Source organism: Zonotrichia albicollis, chromosome 4 (genome assembly GCF_047830755.1).
Source record: "Zonotrichia albicollis isolate bZonAlb1 chromosome 4, bZonAlb1.hap1, whole genome shotgun sequence".
In the NCBI taxonomy this organism is placed as follows: domain Eukaryota; kingdom Metazoa; phylum Chordata; class Aves; order Passeriformes; family Passerellidae; genus Zonotrichia; species Zonotrichia albicollis.
This window is the reverse complement of record NC_133822.1, coordinates 46,299,752-46,327,457: the sequence shown is the minus strand read 5'-3', so window position 1 is coordinate 46,327,457 and position 27,706 is coordinate 46,299,752. Positions and strand designations below refer to the sequence as shown.

The window sequence follows — 27,706 nt, the reverse complement described above, 5'->3', positions numbered from 1 at the left end:
TGTTGGAAAACAGCATTTCAAGTCTGCCATGCTAATGAGTGGGGATACAGTTGTCTCCTGCAGAATATTTTAAAGGACAAGTGATGAGAGCTGGATTCTGCCTGTTCATTCCACATATCATTTTCATTTAGTGGAAAAATATGTAAATATTTTTGAAAATTAACCCATGCTCCTAAATGGCTGGGATGTCTGTCAAGGTCTTATTGCACCTCAATTGGCAGCAAGTGCTGTTCTCCCTGAGCAGCAGCTCTGGTATATAAGGGAGGCATGTGGAAAGCCATTTCTTGGTAGCAACAGGGGACCAATTCAAGAGATTCTTTTTCTGTAGCAAACAAACAAAAAGAATTCAGGAAGGATCCAAATTCTTGGAATATGCATTTTCTTAGCAAGCATTTTCCTAAAAGTACCTGATATAAAAGCTCACAGAAGAAATCGCTTTCAAGTCAGAATATCTGGCATGTACTCCCAGCTGTTTGCCCTTGAGTGAGCCACATCAAAAAGCAGCCTCTATGCCTCAGTTTCCTCACATCTACAGAAATAATAAATAGAAGGAGTGATCTCATTCATGCCTGGAAAGCATACTGAGCTGATCTAGTGAGAGACACTGACGAAGTGTCATGCATTATTATTGCATTAGGCTGACTGCACTTGTGAAACCCCTCTGACATTTCCCACTTGGCCTTGATTGTGGGTGGTAACATTTCTGTATTAAAGAGGATGCTTTATATCACTGCCTGATGTAAATGACATGGTTCATGATTAAACATTTTCTAAAAAGGCAGTAACCTGTGAGATCCTCTCCCTTTCTCACTTCATTAAGCTACCACAGTACAAAGTGTTCTGCTTCGTTACTGATCCTGCCAAGCAGCTCCACTGCGCTCCTTGTACATGTGAAGTATCAAGGTGAAGTTCATAACTATATTTGGGTATCAGGGTTTATTTCCTCACTCTGTTGAAGGGGAGCATGATGAGCAGCTGAGGAATGCTAGGGGAAACCATCATTAGCATCAGCAGCCTGTGCCAGGGCTTGGGCTGCCCGCTGAATCCTGTTTGTGGTGTGAGCAGTTAAATCACCGGCCTTTGGCACCGGGCTGGGACCACACAAACACAGTAGGATCAGCTCTGCTCCACTAGTGTGCTCCTGAGAGCGGGGCGGAGCACGGCAGAGAACAGAGGCTGTCCCCTGCACTGCCAGCTGTCACAGGTAACAGTGGCTGTCCCTTATGCTGCCAGCTGTCACAGGTAACAGCGGCTGTCACAGGTAACAGTGGCTGTCCCTTATGCTGCCAGCTGTCACAGGTATCAGCAGCTGTCCCCTGCACTGCTGGCTGTCACAGGTGACAGCGGCTGTCCCCTATGCTCCTAGCTGTCACAGGTAACAGTGACTGTCCCTTGCACTGCTGGCTGTCACAGGTAACAGTGGCAGTCACAGGTGACAGTGGCTGTCCCCTAGGCTGTCCCAGGTGACACTGGCAGTCCCCTGTGCTGTCCCAGCCAGGTGACAGTGGCTGTCCCAGGTGATAGTGGCGGTCCCCTAGGCTGTCACAGGTGACAGTGGCTGTCCCCTATGTTGGCAGCTGTCCCAGGTGACAGTGGCTGTCCCCGTGGCTGTCCCAGGTGACAGCGGCTGTCCCAGGTGCCAGTGTCTGTCCCCATGTCTGTCCCAGGTGACAGTGGCTGTCCCCTGCGCTGCGGCTGCTGCCGGAGCGAGCTGTCCCGCTCTGTGGGCCGCGGGGCCCGGCGGGCAGCAGCAGGGGAAGCCGGGCAGGAAATGAGTCAGGCCCAGGCCCGGCCCGGTGTGAGGCTGCAGCGCCGCGTTGCTGGAGCAGCGGAGAGGGCAGGAAGTGTTGCAACAACTTACACTCGTGTCCGTGTTTCTCTCTGAAACAGCCTCGTTATTGAAAAATCTAACATAAGAGGATTTTGGGGAAGCGTTGCTGCACAATTAGTGTAAGATGTCGTGACCTATTGCTAGTTCTGAGAAGAGGGAGAGCATGCACGGCTACTCCTCAGAGCTGCTCTGCACCCAGCGGAAGGGAGCACTCATAAAAAGCAGACTTCCATGAAGTTACTGATTTTTGATCTTCTGTTCTGAGTTTTCTCCCATGATAACTGAGTATTGTGAATGATGGAGCACACTGAAGCTTTATATTTTCCCAAGGATTTAAAGATAAAACTTAGGAGGTGCATTGATACTTGAAAGCTGTGAAGGGGAGAGTCTCTATTTCTCACTGCTTTTACATGAGAGAATTTCGTGTAAAAAGGTTATAGTGGCATGTGTACATTCTTATAATTTCACGTGTCTCTCTTCATGCTTTTCCTTTTTTACAAGACTCCTGAGCAATTGGGTCCCCAGAAGAATGGGATGAATGAGAAAGGCATCCTATGGGGAAGGGAGTGGAAACAGAAACAAGTGGTATTTCCTACAGAAAGAGAGGAAATAAAGTGTGCCATTCCACTGCCAACTGGGTGTTGGTTTGCTCTATTGTCTCCATCCATAACTCTTTGCCTTCTTGATTTTTTTATAATACATCTGAAGTGAAAAATCTCTTCTTTTAACACAGGCTCCTCCCAGTACTGTTTTTGTACCATTGCATGACTATTAAATGCTGACCATCCGAAAAAAAATTGGTATGATGTAGATAATCAGCCTTTGCTTACAAAATGCTGGTTGCATTCTTTATGTATATCACTTTTAAATTCATGAAAAAAGAAAATGATGAAGGGGTGGATGGATCAGTGAAGTCCATTCTTTAAATACTAGACACTTGCAAAGCAGCTGCTATGTTGAAATGTCCTTGTCTGCTTAGTGGGAGGATAGTTCAAATTGTAGTCAGAATTAGGACTGATACACCCAATTATGTGAGGGTGTGACAAATGAAAAAGGAAATGCCTGGTATTTTTATTTGTAATATGAAACTAACCTATAATAATACTAGTGGTATTAAATTTTATATGTTCCAGTGGATCAGTTTCATTGGAATACAGAAAATAGTTCTGCTTATATTAATAGAGAGTATTTTTGAAACATTACTTTAAAAGTATGACTGAAGTTGAAATACTAGTAGTAGGGAATATATGATGCTATGGGTGTGGTATGTGTCTTTTATCATCATGGTTTCATATTATTTTAAATATGTGTTCCTACAATCTTTATAGAGACCCCACGTTCACTCCATATGATTATATGGCTGAAGAAACACTTAGCTACAGTTTGCTTTAAAAAAACCCCAACATTTTAATGGAGTCTTTTATGTTACTCTGCTATAATAGAGAAAAAAAAAGAATACCAGTGAAAACACTGATTTCATTCAGTGAGAGCACAGGAGATTCAAGTGGACTTCTGGGTGTAGCAGGGAAATTAAGGGTGCCATTGAACAGCAACATCCTTTGACTATAGGGGAGCTGAATGCACTTCCACAGTTTAATTCTGTGGAGTTATTTAAAGTTCTAAAGCTGTTAAGAAAGCTATGACGAATCAACTAGTGGTCCACCTGCAAAAGCATGGGAAGAAATACAGTGGACCAAACAAATGCTTTTTTCCTCTCTTTTAATAAAGAGGGAGAAAATCTGTGGCAAAGGTACTCAGGTAGCAGACACGTCCTTAGCAGGTGAGCATGGACTGTGGTGATACTTTTGTGGGGTGGAAAGCAGATAATGGTTCTCTGGGTTAGGCTCTGTACTGGGAATTGCATCTGCTTTCCCACCCTGGGTCTGCCCCAGATTTCCTTGATGAAATAAGCAAGTTGTTAATGGCTTTGGCCTCTGTTTTACTCTTCACAAAATGGGATTCTGACCCCTTCCTCTCCCAAGGGTCTATGAGGTTAAATAAAAGGATGTTTATAAAGTAAGCTTATATTTTATTTTTTTAGGAAAAAGATGCAGTTTCAACATTTTCAAACAATATTCTCAGCAGAGGAAGACTCTTGGTTATTACATTTACTCACACGGTGGTGCTGTCATACATCTGTGCTTTCTCTTAGTGTTATCATCCCACAGCAGTGGGAGGCTTGGGAGGTTCTGTACAAGTCCTGTTTTCTGGAGTGAGGAAAAAGGTCACAGGCACCCTGCAAAAGGGAGCCAGGGCTGGCTGCCACAGATACCCTCCTGTTGTGTGACACCCCCTGCCAACCTCCACTTCTGTGAGATCCTTCTGCATGCTGGGACACCCCAGTAAGGTGTGAGGAGCTCTTGGGGGCGCGCTCCTCCTTCAGTGTAGAGGGGAAGGTGTCCCTCTTTTCCCACCCTAAGGAAGCCTGGTTCTGCTTGTGTGTGTGCTGTAGGTGTTACCAAATGCTCTGTGTACTCACACACCTTATGAAATGCCTCCAACCTCTCTCTTCATGCCCCTCTCCTCCCTTATTTTGCAGAATGTAATTCAGCTGGTCCTTTTCAACCTTTTGTTTACAACTGCCGTTTTTGTGCTGCCAGTTGCCAAGTATTTGGCGCTGCTCAGTCTCACTGTTCCTCCCTCCTCTTTAGGCAAAGAAAGGGCACAGCATATCTCCAGAATATATGTGCTCTAATTCCAGTGATATGACTACTGTTCATCTGGCACTCTCAGTCTGTGCACATTAGAGCACTTTGAACTGTAGGCTAGGGGTAAATGAACTGTCCCTGGGCAGTGGGACACTGTGATTACTGCATAAAGTGTTACAGAGGCATCACCAGGTGCAGGAACACCAGTGACACCCCAATTAATCCTTACACAAACGCAGGCACACGTCTCTTCTATCACTTTCTCTTAGGCAGCCCCAGAGTATGAATGCTGTTGGCAGGGCATGTGTGGAGGTAAGAAATGTGGTGGGAGGTGGAATTTTGGTAGATGTGATTGATTTACGACAGGAGTTTCCTTTACAGTCATAAGGGGAATTTTGCTTGGTCACAGCAAGTTTGAACCCTCATGAAAGCCTGAATCATTTGAAGCTAAAATAAAACAGAGAATGGCAGGGGGAGGGGCATGACCGTTAGGGAGGAAAAAAAAAGTCAAAAAACACATTAAAATTGTTTCCCTTAGTGCTGACTTCTTAAATGGGAATGTGTTCCAGAATAGTTCTGCTATGTAAGCCAACATTTGTTTTAAGACTTTTTATTGTCTTTTTCCCTCTCTTCCCCTTGCCCTCCCTCTCTGCTCTGCAGATTTACACTGACTGGGCTAACCACTACCTAGCAAAATCTGGCCACAAGCGGTTGATCAAGGATTTGCAACAGGACATTGCAGATGGAGTTCTGCTAGCAGAAATCATCCAGATCATCGGTAAGACCAGGGCTGAGGGGAGCACTGTGAGCTGACTCCTTGCATGGGGGATAATATAATTCAAGTTGAATGTATTTAACAATAAGATGAACCCTGAAAAATACAATTTGACTGGGTCCATATGTCTCTGATATTTGTGTGGTTCATCCTTGTCTTAAATTAAAAAATATGTTTATGTGAGCATGTTTGGAAGTTGCTGTTTAACCATACTTTAAATGGCCAGAACTGTATCTTACACACTTTGAATTGTCAGAAATGAATGCTCCATTAAACCATATGTCTCCCATGTGTGCATTTTGTTAGTTGGAGTGGCTCATACTTTCTGGGATGCCTTGAAACTGTATCCTGACCCTGCAAAGACAATTGTGGAAGATTTTATGTCAGCAGTTATTTTGCAGGGGCTGAAGAATTAGCAGCGACCTCCTTCGCACTTCCCCCTTTGCATGATTTGGCATATGGAAGCAACTGCTGCTAACAAGAGTGTTGTTACTGTAAGACTGAGCTTTACTTAGAAAAGAGCTCTCTGTCAACAAAACCCTCTGCATTTTATTGCTGTGCCTTTTCTGCTTTTCTTCAGGTTTTTTTTTTTCTGTTTTGATTTTTAGGTTTTTGGGTTTGAGTTTTATTTTTTCTTTTTTTTTTAATTTTTTTTTGACCAGGGGTTGGAAAGGAAACTTTTATCTCATTGTTTACTTTTGCTTTTCCCCTCACTGTTTTTGTTTAGCAAATGAAAAGGTTGAAGATATCAATGGCTGTCCACGGAGCCAATCTCAAATGGTAAGAATAAAATATATTTTTAGTTTGTGTTGGCACCACTCCACTTTCCTAAAATGTTTTTTAATAAGGATTTATATAAAATATGAATATTCTGTCCCATTATTACCATAAAGTCCTAATTCTTATACAGGTTCCTGATACTTATTTTCCACACATGCTTAATGTTTTTAACTTTGTTTCTATGCTAACTTTGGATCTTGAGATAACCTGGCAGCAAAACGTCATCACTTCTAATTAATCTAGAATTGCCTTATCAGACCTGTTCTTCTGTGGATCCAAATAATTCCATTTAGCTTCATTTTAAGGACAGTGAATCCAAGAGTAAATTATTAAGTGGAGTCTTTGTGTCTGGAAAACTGGTTTGATAAACAGCACTTGCCAAATTATTTTTAAAATATAAATAGCCTTTTGGATTGTCCTCTGTGAAGTCCAGTTTGATGACTCCAAGGCTTTCAGAAATAGTACTTTAGTCATATAGCTCTCTGAGCTATAGCTGGCAGCTGTCTAAAGACTTTTTAATACTCTCAGACAAGAAGCATTTAGTGACTGTGATTCATATGGAGTCCTATTAATCTTTTACTGTGTTTATGGCTAGTCAACTACATTTAATAAGATGAAACCTCCTTAGAATACTGTGAAAGTGACAGACACAAAATCTGAGCCTCAGTAAAATCACTATTCATTTATTGAATCATTTGCAATCCAAGTCATGTTCTCCCATGCTGAGGTCTTTGCCTTTCTGTTCACATTCAAATAATATATAAATAAGATGCATAATTGTGTAGCTGGCAAGGATTTTGGAGTATAGTGATTTGGTTGAACTTGCATAATGGTAAACTGCTGAAACTGGGTTTAAAATAGAAATTAAACAGAAAAAAGTGCATTTTTTTCAGTGCATTTTTAAAGGTGGGAGGTGTTTGCAGCTTTTTTCTGCAAAGTGTCAAAAGGGTACTAGTGAAGTGAATAATGAGGTCTTTTTGTTCTTACTGTTCAAAGAATGTGCAGATTTAGAATAAGTTTTTTCTCTAACTTTCAGACTTTTTCAAACAGTCCATAGAAAGAACACACACAATTTCCTTAATAATAGTTATTATTTTAATTACTCATATTACAGCAGCACCTAGTGGCCCTGGCTGAGAACTTTGGGAACTCCAGCGTGGAACTCTAATATTACACACACAGATCTAGAGATAATCACTCTCTATTTCAATCATGTTAAAACTTGCCATTCCAGACAGGCAAGACAAACAAGGAGGCACAAAAGCCCAGGGAAGGGGTGTGATTTCCCAAGGTTATATAAGTGGTCAGCGGCCATCTAGGACTGCTTAGGGACCCACCACTCTGTTGTCTGTCGAGCTTCATTTCCATGACAGAAAGGTGAGCTGCAGAGAGAACTATCCACTCTAGCAATGTTTGTATCTCCAAAACAACATTGGTGTATGTTCCCTGTTGCATTCTTATGTGGAAAAGGGAATCTTGATTTCATCTCTAGCTCCATGCAGCCATGGAGGAAACGTGGTCAGTGCATGCCCATCGTGCAGCGGTACTTGTGGCTCTCCTTGTGTCCATCTTTCCATCTTTCTTCTCCCACAAGCCCATGCCACAGCTCAGCCAGGCCAAAGAATATGTCCCAGGTGTTCTGGGTGTCAAACCAGGTGCTTTGAAAGCTGCTGTGCATAGTCATATATCAGTGTTTGCACAGTGACTAAAGTGTCACATTTAGCCACTTTAACTTCATAGTAATATATTTATTTATCTGCCTTTGACACAATCACTTTACTGAATTGTTTTATCTCTACAGACTGATCAGTTTATTCTCCTGACTTTTCACATACCAGTTCTATACTGCTGATTTCTTAACTGAGTTAGGAAATTTAAAATGTACTGAAGTTAAAGTAATTCAAACTTGTCAGTTTTTCTCTCAGAGACCCCAGGTTTTAAGCCTGCTCTCCATTTCTTTCCTTTGAGCTCTGCACTGGTTTAACCTAGCCAAAGACACAATTTTACCATATTTTCAGGTAATTTTCCTTGGCAGTGCTCAATTTTGCTAGCCTGCTCAGCTAATTGTAGGGCAATTCTCTTCTCCTTATAGCAGTGGACTCTTGAGGTGCTTGTGATATGCAGGGGAAAAAAAAAGAAAAGTAGTCAAAGCTAGTTTGCATGTTGTATGTTTGTCATACACCAGCATGTAGCAATATGTCCTGTCAGTACATGCTAGAACATCAGTCATCAAACCAGCAACAGTCAAAATACTCTATTAACATTTGTTAGCCATTCATTCACTGCTTTAATTTAAAACTTTTTAGTTATTAAACCTCAAGAATCCCACTACCCTCTTCTTGAACATATGTTTTCATAATCCTTGCTCTAATAACTTACAAGTAAGGGGAAATGTTTTCTCTATTCATCTGCCATTTGATACCCTTCCAGGAGGCCTTTGATAGCCATTTTCAGGAGGTCCAAGATATTTTATTATTAGCTTAAAAAAAGCTAGGGAGCACTGACATGGACTGTCTGCTGTTGGAAATTCTTGATACTCTCTGTGGTGAATGATATTGATACCAGTTCATAATTAATCACTACCAATACTCCCAAAGTCTGTTCCACTCATAATTTGGTTTTCCTCTTGCCAATGGCATCATCTTTCAAGTGAATGATGCCAATGGCATAATCTTTCAATTGAGGCATCTCAATTCAGCTGTTACTGAATTTAAATTGTAAACATATTTTAATGTTTATTTTAAATGTATATAAAATACTTAGTTTTTCTTTAGTTAGTTCTATTGCAATGTCTTGTGTGCTGTGCTCATTTTGGCATTGATGTATAAATACTTGCAGACAAGTTGAATTGGCTCCATAGGTCCAAGTTCATAACAACTAAAAACCTGTGCAGCCCAGCAGCACCCAGCTTCTGCATAGTTAACTTTACCAGGATTCATTATGTTAACCCATTTGATGTTGCACACAGAACCTGAGTATCTGAGATGTACTGGGGGATAAATTATCTCATATTCAAACCTCAGAAGTTTTAAGTAAATTAAATTAGAAAGAAAATTGGGAGGTTTGCTTGTTTGCTGGGTCAGTATACTGTGGTGAAAAGATTTTAGTATTACTTATGAATCGTTTTTGTAAATACAATAAGGCTTTAAACCTCTGTGTATTGCAGCACATATCTGTCCAGAGTGTCATGTAGAGTCTTGGTTATTTTTTTCCTTACAGTTATGCTTCCAAGGAGCAATATAGAACTTCTATTTTTTCATTATCTTGTTGAATCCCTTCAATGGAAAATAATGCCACATTAATTTTTATCTTTTCCTTGTATAGATTATTCTATAAGTCTATCAATTAAGGAAATTTCATATCATCTTTGTTTAGAAAATTATGGGTTTATCTTTTGATAAAATCCAAAGCTAATTCCTTTCTGCTTCTTTATAACTCATTTGTTTCTTTAATTTCTGTTTTAAGTTTCCCCATCATTAGAAAAAGTGAGATAGCTTTTTTTGGTAGAAAATACATTATAAAGCTTTTATCTAATTGTTCAGAGAGAAAGCATTCAGGGTTTGGAGTTTTTTTTCCTCCTGAGCAAATGATAAACATGATGGGAAATCTCCAGTGTTTCAGCTTTTAACATATCACATCAAACACACTGTAATCACACAAAACATACCAATTCAGTCCATGCTGGAGTAGTTGGAGAAAATGCAAAAGAATAAAAAGGTGCTGGACTGAAAATCCTTTAATGGTGAGATTTTCAGTTTTGTCCCTAGTGACTTTTTCAAAACTCATGTTTCTTTTCTTTCCTCACATAGTTTACAGTGCTGTCAGTGGCATAAATGGTAAAATAAATTCAAAGGTGACAAAAACTTTTAGTTTATTGCACTTCAAGTTCATTTTTCCTTTAGAGATCAATGCTGCCTTAATAGGTGTTTTTTAGAATTAGCTCTTGCTACTTCCCACAAGCGCTGTCTCTGCTGATATCCATCCCGGTACAAAAGCGTCTTTAATTTTTGTTGGCAGCAGGGGTTTTCTCATAGTTATGGTAGTACTGGAGAGACCGTTCTTATTAAAGAGTTTCCTAGTGTTCTTGTATGCACTTAATGAAGACTATTTTTTCTTTTGTCAGTCGGATCTTTGGCACACTTTTCTACTAGTTTTTACAACCCAAGGTATGCATCAAATGTAATTTTATGATTTAGAATATAGATATGCTGCTATCCCACAGAGAAAATTGAGTTCACTAATAATACATGTCTTGTTCCTCCTGGAAAACAGGGAGGAGAGAAAAGGTGTTGGAGCTGTAGAACATTGCCATATTGATAAGAATCTTTACTAAAAAGCTTTAGCTATCAGAACTAGCACCAATTTTCAGTTAGCAGCAGTATGTATTATAAAAGTGGGAATTGGTGTGACTATGTTTAGAACTGACAAGATAATTTCTACAACAGAGTTCTTGATTTCATTAATAATGCCTTCAAAAAGACGCTAAGTTTAGAATGTTTTGTAAAAAAAGACAGAAGAGTACCAAAAATTTGGCTTTATTGTATGAGACTGAAGAAAAGTTGTGTTTATTAACAAGAGGAAGGTAACAAGAGTAGGTGAATCAGTCTCTGCTTAACCAGGGAGCTTTTTCTGTGACAGAGAAAGTTAAAGTGTCTGAAGCCTAAAGACAGACAAGAATACTGTGTATAAACTGGTAGATGTTGCTTTGTAATTTATTGAGCTCGGTGTGCTCCGTAGTGTTCCTGTAGTCTCACAGAAGCCCATGGTGGCTCTGCTGGTATGCTTGGGTTTTTCTCTGGAGGAGGACAAGGTTGGAAGAGGATGGGGTGCATGCAGATCTTTTCTTAACAAGGAGTCAGCCTGTGGACAGGATAAATGGGTGGAAACTCCAACTACTAAATGTGCCATGTGTCCTTCAAACTTCCTCTGACACGGATGTGCTGGGCAGACACTGTGGAATAGCACCATCCATGTCCATGAATGTCAATATCCAAGGATGACAACATCAGCATGATATTCGGTGTCTAAAAATTGTTTGTGCAAAACAGGATAATTGTGTATAAAGTAAGAATTGAGGGTTCTACTAAGGTTCATGAATTCCATGTGAAAATGTGTGTGGTATGGTTGTGTGTTTGAGGAACAGGAAGCCTGAAAATGTCATCCCTATGTTAACTGTCAAGTGGGCGCGCATGTGAGCTCTTCCTGCCCTACACAGGTTTAAACTGTATTAAGAATTTCCTGGCTTTGCTGGTGCAGTTGTTGGTGATGTTGGCTGTATGGGTTCAAGATGTACTTTCTGTGCTTTGGAGCAGCTTCAGGTGAGCCTTCCATGCAAGCGTAACAGATTGAAATATATACAGAAATTTGGCTGGGTGAAGAAATATGGTCCCTTGGGAAACTGGGAATTAAATCTGAGTTCTGAAAACTAACCCAAGCTCCTTTAATGTGTGGGCTAGTTTCTTCCTGCAGTGACACCTATATGGCCCCTTTCGACATCCGTATGACTCCCTTTTTGTTAAATTCAGACCATATTGTCTACACTTTTTTGCAGCCTCAATCCAGATTGTTGTCCAGCTGGCAATTTCATAAGGACACTGCCCTCGGTGTAGATGAGCCTGTCCCCAAAAGTCAGCAAGCTCCCATCAATTGCATTTCTTCCTTGGACTTTTTTAGTGGTGGCAGAAGCATCATGATTCCCATTCCCTGGGAAAATTAGGTCATGGTAGTGCACAACTTATATGTTCTTTGGTGTCCCGCCTCACAAGGATTTACTTACCTGTTAATTACATATTTCTGAATCCAACTCTTGTGGTTTGGCCTAGTTAAGTCTCATGCAATAAAAATTTTATGAGGGCAACTGTGGGTTAAATACACATTAGAGCCACACTGGTGACAAAAACTTATCTTCACAGTCTGTTCTCTCCTGACTTGCAACACTGCAGCTCTATGTGGAAGAGCAGACAAGGCTGATACAACTCCATTATGAAAGGATATAAGCAGATGTTTTTCTGTGAGGGAAATGACACTCCTCAACCTGATACATATTCAGATTTCCCATTTTCAAGTATATATTTTTTGCTTAACTAGCTGTGCTTTGTGAGTTTCTTCACTAGGTAGGTGATTTACATTAAACTTTTAACCCCTCTGGGATTCCCAGAACCCAGGGGCCCGATACTGTCATCGCCAGGAGCATGTCCTAACTAGCCTTCTGAAGATGCTTTCTTAGACAAGCCCTCTCATTTCCTAGGTAGGTTCAGGGTGTGATCTGCTTTTTAGGAGCTAATCCCATTCCCACATCCTTACCCAGTGATTGTCCTCAGCTGTTTGAGGAAAGACTTTCTTGAGCATGTTTGACACATCCAGACCCTTGCAATCCACTGCTCAGTGTACAATGTACAAGATGGCTTCAGAGCATTTGTAACTTGTTTGGTGTTCAGTGAATACTGAAGTCAACTATCACTGGAGTCTCCCATATTCCAAGCTCTTGAATCATGAATGATGAGTGCAAGACAAAATTTTAGAAGCTGAACTTCTGGATTGGAGTTTCCTTGTTTATTTTAGACATCAACAAAGCAATTTTATAAACTTGTGTATGCCTTTGCAGGGGGCTCATGCCTTTTTTATGTAATCCTCTGTGCCAGAGGATTAAATTTAAAAATTCTCTGGCAAAAAGCAATGCATGTAGATACAAGTACAGTGAAAATATGCAAATAGATAATGCAAACTGAAGGATAGTTAGGGAAGTAACTTCTTTACTAATCTTCATTAGTGTATACCTTAATTTTTTTGTTTGTTGGTTTGCAGATGAAATTAACTTGACATAATGGCTAGAGTAAAAATGAAAATTAGTGTATCAGGACCAGATATATATATATAACCTCAAAAGAAGAAAGATAAAGAGAATAAGGAGAGTCTATATGAGAATACATTTTTGGAATAATTGTGACTATATGAATGGAGAAATTAAAGGAAAGAAAGAGAATGATTTCTCTAAGGGCAAGGTTAAAGGTGTTAACAATGGTTGAATCTCAGGGGTGTAGATGTTTGAATTCTTGGTTCAAGTTTTGTTGATATTAACACAGCCAGTTTCAGTAAGATGAGAGGCAAACTGGTTTAGCATAGAACTGGAAGAGGAGTGACTCTAAATGCTTTTGTAAACAAACCCTAAAATTTCCAGGAACTGAAGAAATTTAAGAGAATATATAGATGGGATGACAGCTGGACAGACAGAGTAACAGATGCCTTTTTGTGGTAGACCAAGCATATTTTTACTCTGAGAGAACAAGGAAGCTGAGGAAAGGATGGAAGAACTGCTGGAAGTGTGAGATTAGTAGTGAATAAAGAATGGAACCCTTCATTTATCTTGCCTAAAGAATGTTGCTGTCTTAGAAAGGCAGGGGAGGAAAAGGCAACAAAATAATCTCCTTTTTTGATATTGCTTGATTCTCGTTTAACTTCTTGTGAGGCCTCTTTATTTTACACTGAAACAAGCAGTTCTCTTTACATTTAGAACATTACATTTGAGAACATTAAAAGGACCACAAGATTTATAACAATCCCTCTTCACAGAATAGGTCTGAGTTACTCACTGGTGTCAGGCACTGAGATTCATATTCCCCTGAGTCACTCACATTTGACTGTCTGAAGCCATAAAAGAAAATGCTGCAGGAACACATCCTGAGTGTTATTTTACTAGGATAGAAGTACATTATTCATGAAGGATAAATCATGCACTGTTATTAGCCTTTTGTTTATACTTACAAATCCCTTGTCTTATTACTGTGTAGAATCATAAGAGAATAACTCATCTAGATGTTAATGAAATAATCATGTAATGAAAAGTACATCTATTGTGATGAATACTCATACAGTCTCCAGGAAATCTACTGAGTCATTAGGTTATAGTTGAGTTTGCTTGGTTAGGACTGGAATTAGGGTTTTGCGCACTTTGCTTCTGTAGACACTTCAGAAACACTAAAAGATCTTTTTGTCCCTTAAGTTCACCTGTTTTCCCTCAAACAGTGCCTTCCTCCTCCCTCTCCCCCCTGCAGTTCCTTGAAACCCAGCTCCCCTCAATCTCAATCTGGAACATGCCACTCAAGCCCCTGAGATATGACCACCTCACCCGTCTATCTCTTCTCCCCATCCCTCAGCTGAGTTTTTCAGGAATGTAAATCAATCAGAAACTTGACTTAAACTCTATTGGGAGGACACACAGAGATTAAATGCGGCAGTATATTTGAAAACTAATGAGTGATGTACACTTTGAAGTATTTATTGTTTGAAAAGATGCAGTTTACAGTCTCCATTTCACCCACCTGTAATTAAATTTCCATGCTCTTCAATTTTTAGTTGGGCTTTTTTGGTGGTTCTTTTTTTCTTTTTTTTCCTCCCCTTCAAAAATGTCATGTGAACATTCCCTGGAGTTTTGGAATAGAACAAATATATATTTGCAATGCATATGCTTAGACAAAGAGGTGAGGAATAAATGGCCTTGAAGCCTCCAGTAATAGCAATACAATGAAAATTCTAAACATAAACATGCAGTTAAATACATCCACACAAATTGACTATGACATACATTCTAGAAAGCACCTGTGGTATAAGATATTAACAGATTTTTCCCAGATAGCAGCAGCAGATTACAGTAAATATGTCTGCTTCATGATGGTGTATTTTTATCATCTTCTATAGGGAGAGTATGTTATAAAAATACCAGGAATGTCTAGAATGTTTGCTGGATTTAAAAATAGAGAAGAAAGTGCCTTATATTTAGCTGAACAGCAAAAATGCATATTTAAGCTGAACAAGAAAATAAACAATGTATCTGAAGTGGTTTTATTTTACAGTATAACCAAACAAGGCTTTCTGGTAATGTTGAGATTTTGTCAGCTTTCTAGATTTTTTCAAATGTCTGATTATTTTGGAACTGTGGCAAAATGCCAGTTCTCTTATAGTTATAGTTGAGGAATTCTATTGAAATATTTTCTAATCACCCCCACTTCTGCTTAGACTTTCATAATTTTGAGTGCTGTATGTTATTTGGAGAAGGTTATTGTTCTGTGTCTGTAGAGCTTTGAGTTTCCGCAGAGAGGTAGATTTTTCACAAAAGAACATTTCTTAACATTGAGGTGAAGTACCCAGCCTTTTATTCATCCTTCTTCCTAAAATAATCTGCCACTGCCTCTCCTGACAGTGGAGAATTCTGAGGCTTGAGTAAGCATGCAAGTCCCTTGAGAAACAATGTGACCGTGTGTTTTAATGGGTGGCTTGCACATATGGCCGTGCACCTCTGTAAAGTACCTTGTGCAGTTCTGATTGAACTCAATGATTTTACTCACTTTCAAAGGTATTTAAGTCTCTCTACCTCTCATTTTTGAATCAAAGTTTGTGGGAGTTTTTAAATTCTTGGAATTTCTGTATTATCTGGACATCTGTGAGAGTGTGAGATGGCCACTGTTCTACAGATTTACCAGAACTAACATCTCTGTTCCTTAGGGTGAGTACAGATTAAGTTTAGATTAGAGCTACTAGACAGATTTTGAGAATTAAGCATTAACATTTGCAAACAATAAATGAGGGCACATTTGCTCCTACGTGCTCCTACAGCAGGTAGGAGCATCATCAGCTTTTACTAGGTTTGGCTGGGAAATGCAACTACTGGGAACATGTTTTAAAGGAGACACAGGAACTGTGCAACTGTCCATAAAATGCTGACTGTGGTGTAATGTGTAAAGCAGCAGAGGGTGCCAGAAAGGAACAAGTTGTGGCTTCCATAGTAATTAAAGGAATTAGCAATGTTAGGGTGGAACAGCGTTTGTATTGTGAGTTTACCTGCAGAAGGGAAGAAAGAAGACACCCTTCTTGTAATTTATACTACTTATATATGTTTAAAATTAAAATAAATACTACCCAACAAATGATCAAGCTTTTGGAGGTATTGTGTGGTTTATTATGCCTAGGTGACAGTACTGGGCTCTCCGTCATCTTTTAGCCACTCTACATACCTGGTATTTAAAACTTTGGTCTTACAGCAAAGAGACTGCAAGACATGAGGCTAATAAAGTAACACAGAATGTCCTAGAAATCTAGTTGTTAATTACAGACTAATGTGGCAGCAAAAGTTATCCTGTCTAACTACATTTAAAATTATGATGTACATTAGAAAGTCTTGACACCCTCTCCCTGCTCTCCTGTTAGAAGGTAAAATATAAAAAATTTGTTGCCTTAAAAAGTTTGGTTTTTCGACAGTATTGCGTTAACTTCCAGAATACAGTACAATTACAGTGTTAGAAAAGGAAGAGAAAGAATGAAAGTAGGTGCCTATTGAAACTACTATGGTCTGTCCAGATGTATTTTCTCACTCTGCCCTTGATCTTTGCCGGAACAGAAGCTGCCTGCATCTGCTGCAGCTTAATGTGAACTGGTTTCATGGAAAGAATGCCAAATCTGCTTGATTTTACAGTGTCTTTTATATACTCACCATTTTGGAGTTCCTTGACTTCTATGCACACTAACCCACCTAACCTTGTGCTCTTATTTGCCATTAATTTTATTCCAAGAACAAACTCCTCTTTGAACCCTGCTGCAAATCTCTTCCGCTCTCAGCCTCTCCCCAACGTGCTATTGCTGGCACATGTGACTGGCACACAGCAGTGGTCTACCAGGTCAATATTTCCTCTCTGAGAATGACAATGTGAGGAGTGACTTAAAAAGAACAATTGACCCTGGCATTTTTTTCCTTCATTCTCCTCCTCTTATCCCAATATCTAAAATTACAGTGTTAGGGAGTTAGAATGTACTTCCTTGCCTGCTCTTTCAGTGTATATTTATGCACTACTGTTGTAATCACCATATTTTCCGTGAAATGTCAAAATGAAACATCCTGTATTTGCCAAAAAATGTCTCGTGTCCCCACAGCCATGGGCCAGATCAAGAGTAGTTACGGATTTTTCACCATTGAAATAACTGCTCTGGCAGCCTTCTCCTGCTGTCAAGAGCCCATGGATCTGACCACTCTGAAGTGGCACCAGATAGCATAAGGCACCGGAAATTTGGATTTAGTAAAAATTTAGACAATTTTTGAACTGGACTTAAATACTGATGTTAATTCAAAATATAAACTTTATTATACACAATGCTGTTAAGGTACAGATGGGTAAATTGGCTTAAATTAACTGTAGGACAAGCAATTATCACAAAGACTGCTTATTTCAACAGTGTAAACTAATCCTTTTTCATGTAAAGGCTTTTGATCAAGTGAATTAAAATATTAAGACAATCTCCTTATATTTTAATGTAACTTGTCTGTTTAAATCCCCTGTGACTTGAACTTAATACATAAATAGTTAGAATACAGTACAACCATTTTTGTTTCAGCAGAAATAAATAGTATAAATATAAATACAGTAATTTATTTGGCAGTTATCTGATGTGCAGAAATTATTTAAAACACTCCTAGTCTGAGGAGTCTGCTGACCATATGATCAACAGATGACCATATGACATAAATCAGAGGTTTACTTATTTAGAGTTGAACTTATTTTAAGTTGGCCCCGTGTCTGGATATGTATTAGTCTGGGCAGGGTTCATTTTCAGCATCTATTTTCAGCATCTGTCCAAGATTTTTTTTTTCTTTTTTTTTTTTTTTTGAGGCAAGGTTATCATCACTCTTACAAACTGATCACAAATATTTTTTGCCTTTTTGATTCTTTATATCAACTTAAAAGCATTTGTTTACCTATGCAGTTCCAAGCAACTCTTTCAGATGGCATCCTGGATCAACACCAAACCTGCAAAGTTCTGAAAGGTGAATCTGAAAGTCTTCCTGAAAGTGAAATATATTTGTATTTTAGCTTGTACTTTTTGGCAGTCTTTAATTCTACCACAATTAGATTATATTTTGTTTAGACTTGTATTGGCAGCTAAATAGAAGGTGTTTGGATTATTCATACCTCTTGATTCTTCAGTATTTCTTTGGAATTACAATGGGACTGTACAAATGGCTTTTTCCTTTAGGGGAAAAAAACACCACAAGAATTTTCTTTTCCCTTGGTTTCCATACTTAAGAACTGAGACCTATTTGCATGTAATAGTTCATGTTAATTATTTTTTTCATAAATACTAGTTCATAGAGTTAGATATAGTATTTTGTATTCTAACTGTACACATAACTAACTAACCAGCATCCCAGCCCTGTCAGCTGTTTTGCCTGTCACACAGATTTTCTCGGTAATTCTGCCCAATAACAACTTTAAATTAGGTGTTTGTTGTTTTTCTTTTGGTAAGAGCTCTTACTTAATTCATGGACAGATCAGCAGTAACACTCCAGGGTAAACACATGTGCAAGGGTGTTTTCACAGTTCTTGTATATATAAAGCTTCTATTTAGATTTCTTGGCATAAACAGTTGTGAAATATTTATATTGTTGCATCGTATGAATTAATGTATTTCAATATATGTGCCCCCTCTAAAGTTCCTCTAAAATGCTTTTTTTTTTTTTTCTTTTCTTCAAGTAAAACTGGCAGTATTTTGGAACTTTAAAACACTTGGATGACTATTTAAAAAGTTGTTTCCTCCCACACTTTACACTTCATTGACTGCAGTTGGAAGTGATGTGACAACAAGCCCTAAGTGCTTGTTAAGGCTTCATTTTATATGCTTGAGCACTTCTGATATTTCTCTTATAGCATTTGGCTGAGAAGTCAAGAAAAAAAATCTGACCCTGTTGAGCTTACAAGCAGATACCCCACTGCCTTCTCTGGTTCCAGGTGCTTTTATTGTCCCTGACCAAGAATCTAGCCTTGAGATCTTGTGAAAATGTGGAAAATTCTTATCATATTTATGAGAAAAGGGCAGAAATGAGCAAGCATGAAAGCTGTTTAGAAGCATGGCATGAAAACATATACAGCATGGTCTTATATTCCCATGTATGCTAAACATGGTTTGAAATGCAGTGCTCAGGTACACTAGCAAAAGTGAAAGCCTGAATGTGAGTCTCTTGTACTATCCCTGTGGGTTTTAAAGCCATCTGGTTTAATCTGAATGGTTTTAATAACCTGTGATGTCAATTCACCATCAGGTTTTCTTGTCTTTTTCTTTAGGGCTTAGATCAATTTGAGTAAGTAATATAAAAACTAAACATAGAGGAGAGCTAGTAACCTATGTTCTCTAATTCATATCTTCCCAAGGAATTTAATTTCCAGCCAGAGGACTAGCCACATAACCTTAGTCCTACAGAAAACTCTAGGCTGTACTTTTAGAGGGTGCTTATAACAAGTATTTTTATCCCTTTTCATTTGATGAGCTCAGTGTTCTACAAATACTGTATGTTCCATAAGTTCCATAACTATTCCCAGGGTAATATGAAAAAATATATCTAATTAAAAAAAACTTTGAATGTTTATAAAATCAGAAGGCCAGATGGATAGGAGCTAACTGTTAGTGTCTCTCCTGCACAAGCTGTAGCATTATGACTTCTGGTGCAGTCAAGAGGGAGCGTTCAGAAAGCACGCAGTGCATCTGGATGGATTCCAGTTGCAAAGTTCAAGAGATGAAGTGAAATGCCTTGTAGTTTACTTGTTTACTTATTTTTTAAACGATTAATTCCGTCACTGCTTGTACTGCCCTTATTTTGAAAAGCTGGTTTTTTGAGTGAGCTGAATGAAGTTGCTATGCATTAAGTAGTGGTGAAGGAGAGAACTGGAATTCTTTCAAAGGTTTAATTAAATCTAATAAATGAAGACTCTGTTGTAGACTCTCTTTTGACCTAATGGAGAGAAGCTCCTCTGTTTCAAAGAAGCGTGCTTTTTCACACTGCACTCCAGTTTTCAGAAGTTGCCAAGTTCCATAAATATTTAGACACTGGTACCTTGCTGAATCAGAAGTGTTGCATAATTTAAAAAAAAAAAAAAAAAAAAAAAAAAAAAAAAAAAAAAAGGTAAAAAGGCTCACTGGAGTAGAGCATTGCTTTAAGAAATACTGTGTTTAAACACATAGTTCTTTTTATCATTGCCTTAAAAAAAAGATCCTCCCTAAAGGGTACTCCCTAAAGGGTAGTATTTATCTTCAATTTTGTGTTCTTAGTGCATGTATAAGGCTCTTTCATGGTGGTGGTGGCCTATAGAGATGAATCCTGAAGTAGCAAGTTATTTGCAGACACTCAAAGAGAATTTTGTCCTGTCTTTTCTTTTGATCCATTCTGCTGTGCAGCCATACGCTTTCTAACAAATTTGTGCAATGTATTGAAATACATCCATGGTTTTCTGAGTTCAAACCCAGCACTATATTCCAATCAAAAATCCAAAACTTTCTTCTCACAATTTCTATTATGGTAGTGCAAAAGCATTTCAGAAATTACCATTACTGGATTTTGTGCTTTACAATGTCTGCTGCAGAGACTACTGTATAAAAAGGGGAGAGCAGATGGGGAGAGACTACTGTATATGGGGAGAGCAAATGCAGACAAGACAAGAAACAGAAAGAAGAGTGAGTAAAAAAGCTCACACCATTATCACACCATTCTTTTATGTGATGCTGGATTTTTGGTGTTTGTGGATAGAGCATTTTTTTGTTTTACATGAAAATGACAGGCAGATACTTATAATGATCTGTTTGGCCATCTAAAATTTATGATTAGGGTTGTTTTTTATTTAAATTAAAATATTAATTTAAATAAAATAAAAATAAAAATAAATATTAAAAAAATCATTAACGTGCTGATATGTACAGGCAGAAACAAACAAACTGTATTCTGTATTTGCCATTACAGAAATGATCTCACATTCACTCTAAGTTTTTCAAGCACCAAGTGAGGAGCTAGGTGAAAAATTTGCAGCACTTATTATTGCTTTGGTGTTCCTGACAGGGCTGACAGTAATTTACGCCAGAAGGGATCCAATTCCCACTGTACCATTTTCTTAAAAACAATACACACCCCAGCTTATGCTTTGACCTCAGTAGTGACCTCATACATTCTTTTATCAGCAGGTCAGTACATATGTCTGTTGAATTCTCCAAGTACTTGAGAAGTTAATTTGTTTTCACATTTCTGGTTTTACTGGTCATATTTCATGTTTGGACTGCATGTTGGAGGAATTTGATGTGCGTGTTTCTTAACATCTCTTGGAAAAGGAAGTGGAAGCTATTTCAGTTTTAAATAAGATTGTCATTTTTTCCTCAAAAAATAACTAATAATTAAATAACTCCTGTATCATTTCCTAAAAATTTTTGCCTGGGAGGCCTTCTACATACCAGTAGTTATTATTCTCTAAGGTAAAATTCTCCCCAGATGCCTTCAGTAAATCAGTTTTTAATTTTCATATATGGTCTCTTATTACAAAGTCAATGCTTAGTTTGGAACAGTTTTCTGGAATGAAGCTACATGGTTCACTGATAGATACTTATATTAAGGCTCCTTAAATTATTCTATTGCAAATAATGAGGAGTTTGCTACAAAAGAGTTAAGCTGAATGTGTCTGTATGTCAGTGTATTCTGCTTAACCCCCTAAAACGTGCCATAATTTTGATAGAAATATGGAATGTGCCTTAATCTAGGCCACGTGCAACAGCAAGTCAGCAGAATGCACGAAACATCTCCCAGCAGGACTTTTAACACCTGTTTTGTCTGGTTGGGTTTTCTAATATACACCACCCATGGAAACTTGACATTACCTTCCAGTGTAGTCACAAGAAGTTAATCCAGTCAGCTGCTATGGCAGGAGCTTATAGGAAAAAAATGACCAGAAAATAAATGACATGATTTTTGAGAGCTTGTTTATCTCCCAGTTTTCCCTTTCTTCAAATTTCCCCATTTCTACAAGGGAAACTGAGAATTCATGGCAAATTTCACTCAGTCTCAGCAGTCTGTGGCCAAGGGAACTGTGTAACATGCAGCCTGCCATACAAGCATCTTCCACAGGAACTGCAAATTTAAAACCAAGCTGCTTCCTCAGAAGAGTCATTATAAGTTTTGCATTACTCTGGGCCACATTTCTTTCCATTGCATTTACTTTCAGATTTGGAAGAATTTGTGTGTGTTCTCTGCTATTCCAAGTGTCCTTATTATGTAGTATTAGTGAAAAAAAGAAAATTATTACATAATAATACTTTGTATGCTTTCTTCACAAGGAATCTTGATGGAAATATGCAACTTTTGGACAATCTTGCTTAAAATTAGGAGTCTGTAATTAATTTATTATGAACACATTTCTATGTTAATAAGGACATACAACTATGAATATGCAAGAGACAAGAAAGCAGATCTCTTTCTCTTCACTTGTGTTTAAACTAGTTTCAACTGCACTATATATATAAAAATAATCAGCTTGCTTGTGATAGTTCCATTATAATACTCACAAAATGACTCCATATGAATCTATTTCACATTGTCCCCTTTGAAACCCTACTCTTAAATTTGAAAAAGAATCTTTCTTTTCGAATACCTATGAATCAGCTATTGGGGATAACATACAATATTCAATATTACAGTGTAGTGAAAATGGTACGATGGTTTTGCAAGTAAAGTTTTTGATAGCTTTTCACAGAAAGCAGGTAAATCAACAACACTGTCAAATGGAAGGGAGTACATGGCATTGGAGGTGTTTGTTATAATGATTGAGGTTACTGATTGGTACTTTTACAAATAATTGAAATAAATCTTACCATGTATTATAATAAATAAATCATAATTGCATACCTTTTATGAATTAGCTACATTTTATCCCACAGGATATGTACAATTAAAAAGGTATTAGTTTTTTTTCATATTTTAATTATATTACCAGTTGCACATTTTTCTAAAGAGATGAGCAGAATTTCAGACGTGCTAAACATCTGTTTTACAGTGTAAACCAGGGAACTCTCACTATTGAATATTCTTTATGCAATAATTTAAGAATCACATTGACTCCCAAACAGTGTTGAATATGCAGCATTTGAAGAATGGATAGGCAGGTGGATAAGGAAGTAATCCATTTTTGTGTACCAGTTTTAATAATGGATGGTGCTTTTGAGCTCTTCAGTTGGATCTCTTCAGAATAAGTCAGCTATCAAAAATGTATTTCTGCACCCAATACTCAGCTTTAAAAAATCATATTGCATACAGATATGTATAAAGCAAGCATGCCCATAAGTAGTGAGCAATGTATTCCCTTATCATTGAAATGGAGCAAGTTCTTGACTTGCTTGAAGGAAGTATTTGACATATGTCCATTTGTACATAGTTTAAAAGAGCTAAATGTGCACTTAAGGAGTCAGGTTTAAACCTGGTTTTGTCAAATAATCTGAGTGATGAAACCGAGATTAAAACCATGGCACTATAGAACAGCAAACATTTTCTATTTCTCTATCTCGTAACTTTTTAGCTCTTTGTTTTAAAGACTGGCAGAACATAAACACAAACTAGTGAAACCAGCTGGGAAGAAAACCCATAAGGAACAAAATTACAAAGCAAACCAAAAATCTGGGTGTTTCCCACACAACAAGTGAATTGTCAACAGGTCACAATGTGTGCAATGGATGAGTCATTTAAGAGCAGAAACTGAAATAAACTTGTCCTTTTAAATCTCTGAGAACACCTATGGGCATAGCAGGTTGTGAAAGTTTATATATTTGGCCAAAGAATAGTCTTAGGTAGTGTGTGTATGAGGATTAACCATGTATTTGTGAGAGTGTATGTGACCAATTCTCTTACTGCTATTAGACATAGAAAAATCAGAGTTTAGGCCATTTCCACCTTGAAATACTTTTCAGTGTCTCCCAGAGCATTCTGTATAGCTAAATCTATATGGAAAGTTTAGTTCTCTTACCAACTCCAACATGTGCATCAAAAATGATTTTATTTACTCATGAAGATGTCTTGGTTGCTTGCCTGAACCTCTGCTTATTCTAGAGCCTGCAATTGAGACCAGTTCACTGGCACTTAACCTACTGAGTAAGAAACCAGATCTCAAAAGCTTGTGCATCTCCTTACATGGCTGATTCCTGTTAAAATCAGACAAAAAATAGTATCTGCTTTTACATTCTTTAAATGTTAATAATTTTATGCAACATGTGAATTGTAAATATTTAGAGTCCAGATTACTAGCTGTGAGGCCTGAATTTTATTTAATTTTGATTCTGCTAGTGCTCCAGGACTTGAAAGAGGAGGAGATGTGTAACAACAATAATATATTTTCTAATTCTGCATTCATTTAAATCCTCCACAAAATTTATCAGTGATGAATATCCATGCAAGAGGAAGATTCAAATGTATGTTTCTCAGTTCAGGTAAATACTCTGGGGACATTTAGGAAGAAACATGCTGGTAAAGTGTGTTTTAAATACAGTTATCGTGACACATACTATCTTGTATCATAATATCAATCTCAAAGAGTACTATTTAGTATTAGCAATTAAAAAGAAAAAAAAAGCATCAAATACTGAAGAGTTTTGTGGAGTTTCTGTTCTTTGGAAAGTGAGTATGAATGTGATTTACTGGATTTCTGTGGAATATTATTTGTATGGATGTCCTTAATCAACCGTCAGCAACATTACAAAACTTCTACAGGGAAAATCCTTTGCCAAATTTTATCTGGGAACTGGGTCACGAATCAGAATGTCAAAACACACACATGGAACTGTGGAAGATAGCGCTGAATGAAGTGCTAACAGAAATAATTGTTTTACTTTTGCTGCCAAAATAATTATGAGCATTTAAGAGCATGCATGTATAGAAACTCTATGCGGTTATAATAATTTGTTGTTTTTATAAAGGTATCCCATTCTTCAGGAAGAATCCAGCTCAAAGTAGGCAAACAGTAACTAACTTGTGTGGCTATATGGTCTTGTAAACTATATTGTCATAAAATTAATAAGAGGGGTTTAGTCAAAGCAAGATATTTTTTGAGCTTCTTATACACACAGAGAAATATAATGCTATGTTAGTAATAATTACATGTCTTATGAGCATCCCACAATTAAATTTATTTTTCCATGTGAAGAAAGTGTCTTTCAGACAAAGGAGATGAAAAGTAATCTTTTGCAACAGCAAAAATAATAGGAATAAATAGACATATTCTATGTGTTAAGTCACTGGTGAGTACATCCCACAAATGAGCTCTTCCTGTAAATCAGCTGTGTACTAAGTACTACTACTATGCAAGTCCCTCAGTCTGATTTAGTGATTTATTTCTGATGATAAATTTCAAATAGCTTTCCCTCAAAAGGTTACCCACAACTATGCAATATCATATGTGTCAACATATTTCCAATGTATCTTCTTTGCATGCTACCTAATCTATTAATATTATCAGAGCTGTGACATTTCTGTTTATTTCTACATCTTCATATGAACTTTATCCCCTTACATACCAGTGTAAAAATATATTGGAGATTGCCAGTATTTATGGTGTTAGGTGTCCCGGATGCTTTTATCATGATGCTATGTATATGAATACTATCAAAAAGGATCAGATTTATGAAGAAAGCTTAATATATTGTAAGCATAACAGGCTTTAATTAAAAGCATAATTAGGCCTTAATTAAAAAGCATCAAATGGTTGTCTACCTGATGATGCCCACAAATGAATTCCTAAATTATCATCATCTTTGCCAAGTGTATCTTTACCCACAATGCTGGAGATACATTTCAGAATTTGACATAATATCCTTGAGTTTTGATATAGAGGTGATTAGGCATCCAAATTAGGGTTTTGTTACCTCTGGAAAGCAATTTCATGTAGTGTTGATTGAATAGCTAAGTGGCAAATGTCTATGTGGCAATGAAGGTTTATTATATTGTTAATTATTTAAGCTATTTATAGTTGTTAAAGTTTTTAGTATTTAAGTTCTGCTATTCAGTGTGCTGCATTTATTCCATGCTTTTGAATCTTTAATACAAAATAAGAGCCTTGGAAAAAACAAGAAAAAATCAGCAATTGACAGCGGTGGAGAACTTTATCATCAGCAACAGTCTTGGTAGCATGTACCTGTACAAACAAATTTGCAAATTTGAGACTCTTCTCTATTGTGATTTGCAAGATTTGGAGTCAATCCTGAATTTAGTAATGTAATGAGCGATATCATCTGCTACAGTACCTTGTAGTTCTCGTGATACAGCTCACTATAATGATAAACATAATCTCTGCTATAAACTAGTTCTTTTTGCAAGCAAAATTCACTGCAGAATTGTGGTCATATGTAAGGTACAAAATTTGCTTGGTATCTTTGTTGTGTTACACCACAAAATCTTCAGCCACTGATATATGAGCAGCACAATTCTACACACACACAGTGTCAGCTCTAGGAAGAGTTTACCCCAGTGAATAACTACTTATATAAACACGGGCTTCAGGAATTCATACCACTCTTGATTGAAACAGTACTGAGGAATGGAAGCTGCTTGAAATCTCTTGGAACTTTTGTAATTGCAAAATTACTCTCATCTGTGAGTGAGTTTGAAGAAAAAGTGTTTGGGGCTGCTTGGGTTTGAGTTCAAAGAATAACTGTGGTTTGCCAGGGCAAGAAGTAGGTAATTAAAGCAATATTTAGAGACACGCTGAGAGCTTCAAAATGGGACAATTTTAAGGCTAACATTTTCTAGACTGGAGTGGAAAGAAAGTGAACATAACCCAAAAACATATTAATGCATGTCTCATTGAATCCCCTAAGAGTTTCTGAGAGTTATACAGTAACTGCAGTTATTATCAGAGAACTGACTGCAAGAGTTGTTTTCTGACATTTTCAGGGTATTATGGGCCTGTGAGTTGCCACACCAAACTTGCTTAATTCACAAGTCAAAACAAGACTTTATTATAAAGCTAACAGTGCAACCCCAGTCTATTGTCTGAAAGTTGGCCACTGCTATTGCTTCATACACCCCTACCAAAGGGGTGACTTTGGACTCAGGGCTTCTGTTACACTTCTCTTGGTGAACTCTGATGCCAAACAGAATTTGCTTTGTAGTTCTGTAGCATACTGAGTCATTGATGTTAGTGGTAATGATTTGTTTTTTTCTGAGAGTTTAAGAGACACGTGTTGTAAAAGTAAGCATGTGAATTAACCAGGTGCTGTTTCTATAGGGTACTATTCACTAAATGTATGTGAAGGTTTAGGTAGTAGGCTTATTATTTACTATTATTCAGTGTTGCAGATAGATATTGAGATGTTTCCACATTAGGACTTAAATATTCTGCTGTTAACTGTGATTTTCCTATATTTGTGGTCTCCTGAACTGCTGCAGAGGGGCCGTGCCCATTATCAAAACTTACTCGATTAAACTAGAATACGTGTTAGAAAATATTGTTCCAGTTATTATGCTACTGGTGTACTGTACTGATTTTTCTTTCTTTATTTTTCTTTTATTCCCCCCTCTCTTTGACTTCTAGTACTTATAGAGCTGAATTTCCCATCTTTAAAGTAATTGATACTGCATTATGGTTGATTTGAAAGTCCAAAGACGCAATGAGTTATGCAGCTAATAGCCCACCAAATCTTCATTTCTTTTCAATGTTTCACAGCATAGATTTTTCCATTCAAAGTTTTTTCTTACATAGTTGACATTGTTTAAAGGTTGAGTAGAAATATTCTCTTCATGTGCACAATTTTCTCAACGGATTCAGGGGTTTGGTTGAATGTCAGCACTGAGCCAGCCCAGTGCCTTGCCACTGCCACCAGGAATGGCACCATCCACCT

The 27,706-nt window shown here is 37.6% G+C and overlaps 1 protein-coding gene across 9 annotated transcripts in view; it reads left to right on the top strand.

Moving 5' to 3' along the window:
- The window catches only part of NAV3 (neuron navigator 3), a 508,016-nt gene that overhangs the window by 321,500 nt on the left and 158,810 nt on the right, over positions 1-27,706 (top strand). For all 9 annotated transcript variants that reach the window (XM_074539691.1, XM_074539692.1, XM_074539693.1 and 6 more), the window contains 2 exons: positions 5,140-5,257; positions 5,982-6,034. In XM_074539691.1, the coding sequence (XP_074395792.1) occupies positions 5,140-5,257; positions 5,982-6,034 (171 nt within the window). The remainder of the gene's footprint in view (positions 1-5,139; positions 5,258-5,981; positions 6,035-27,706) is intronic.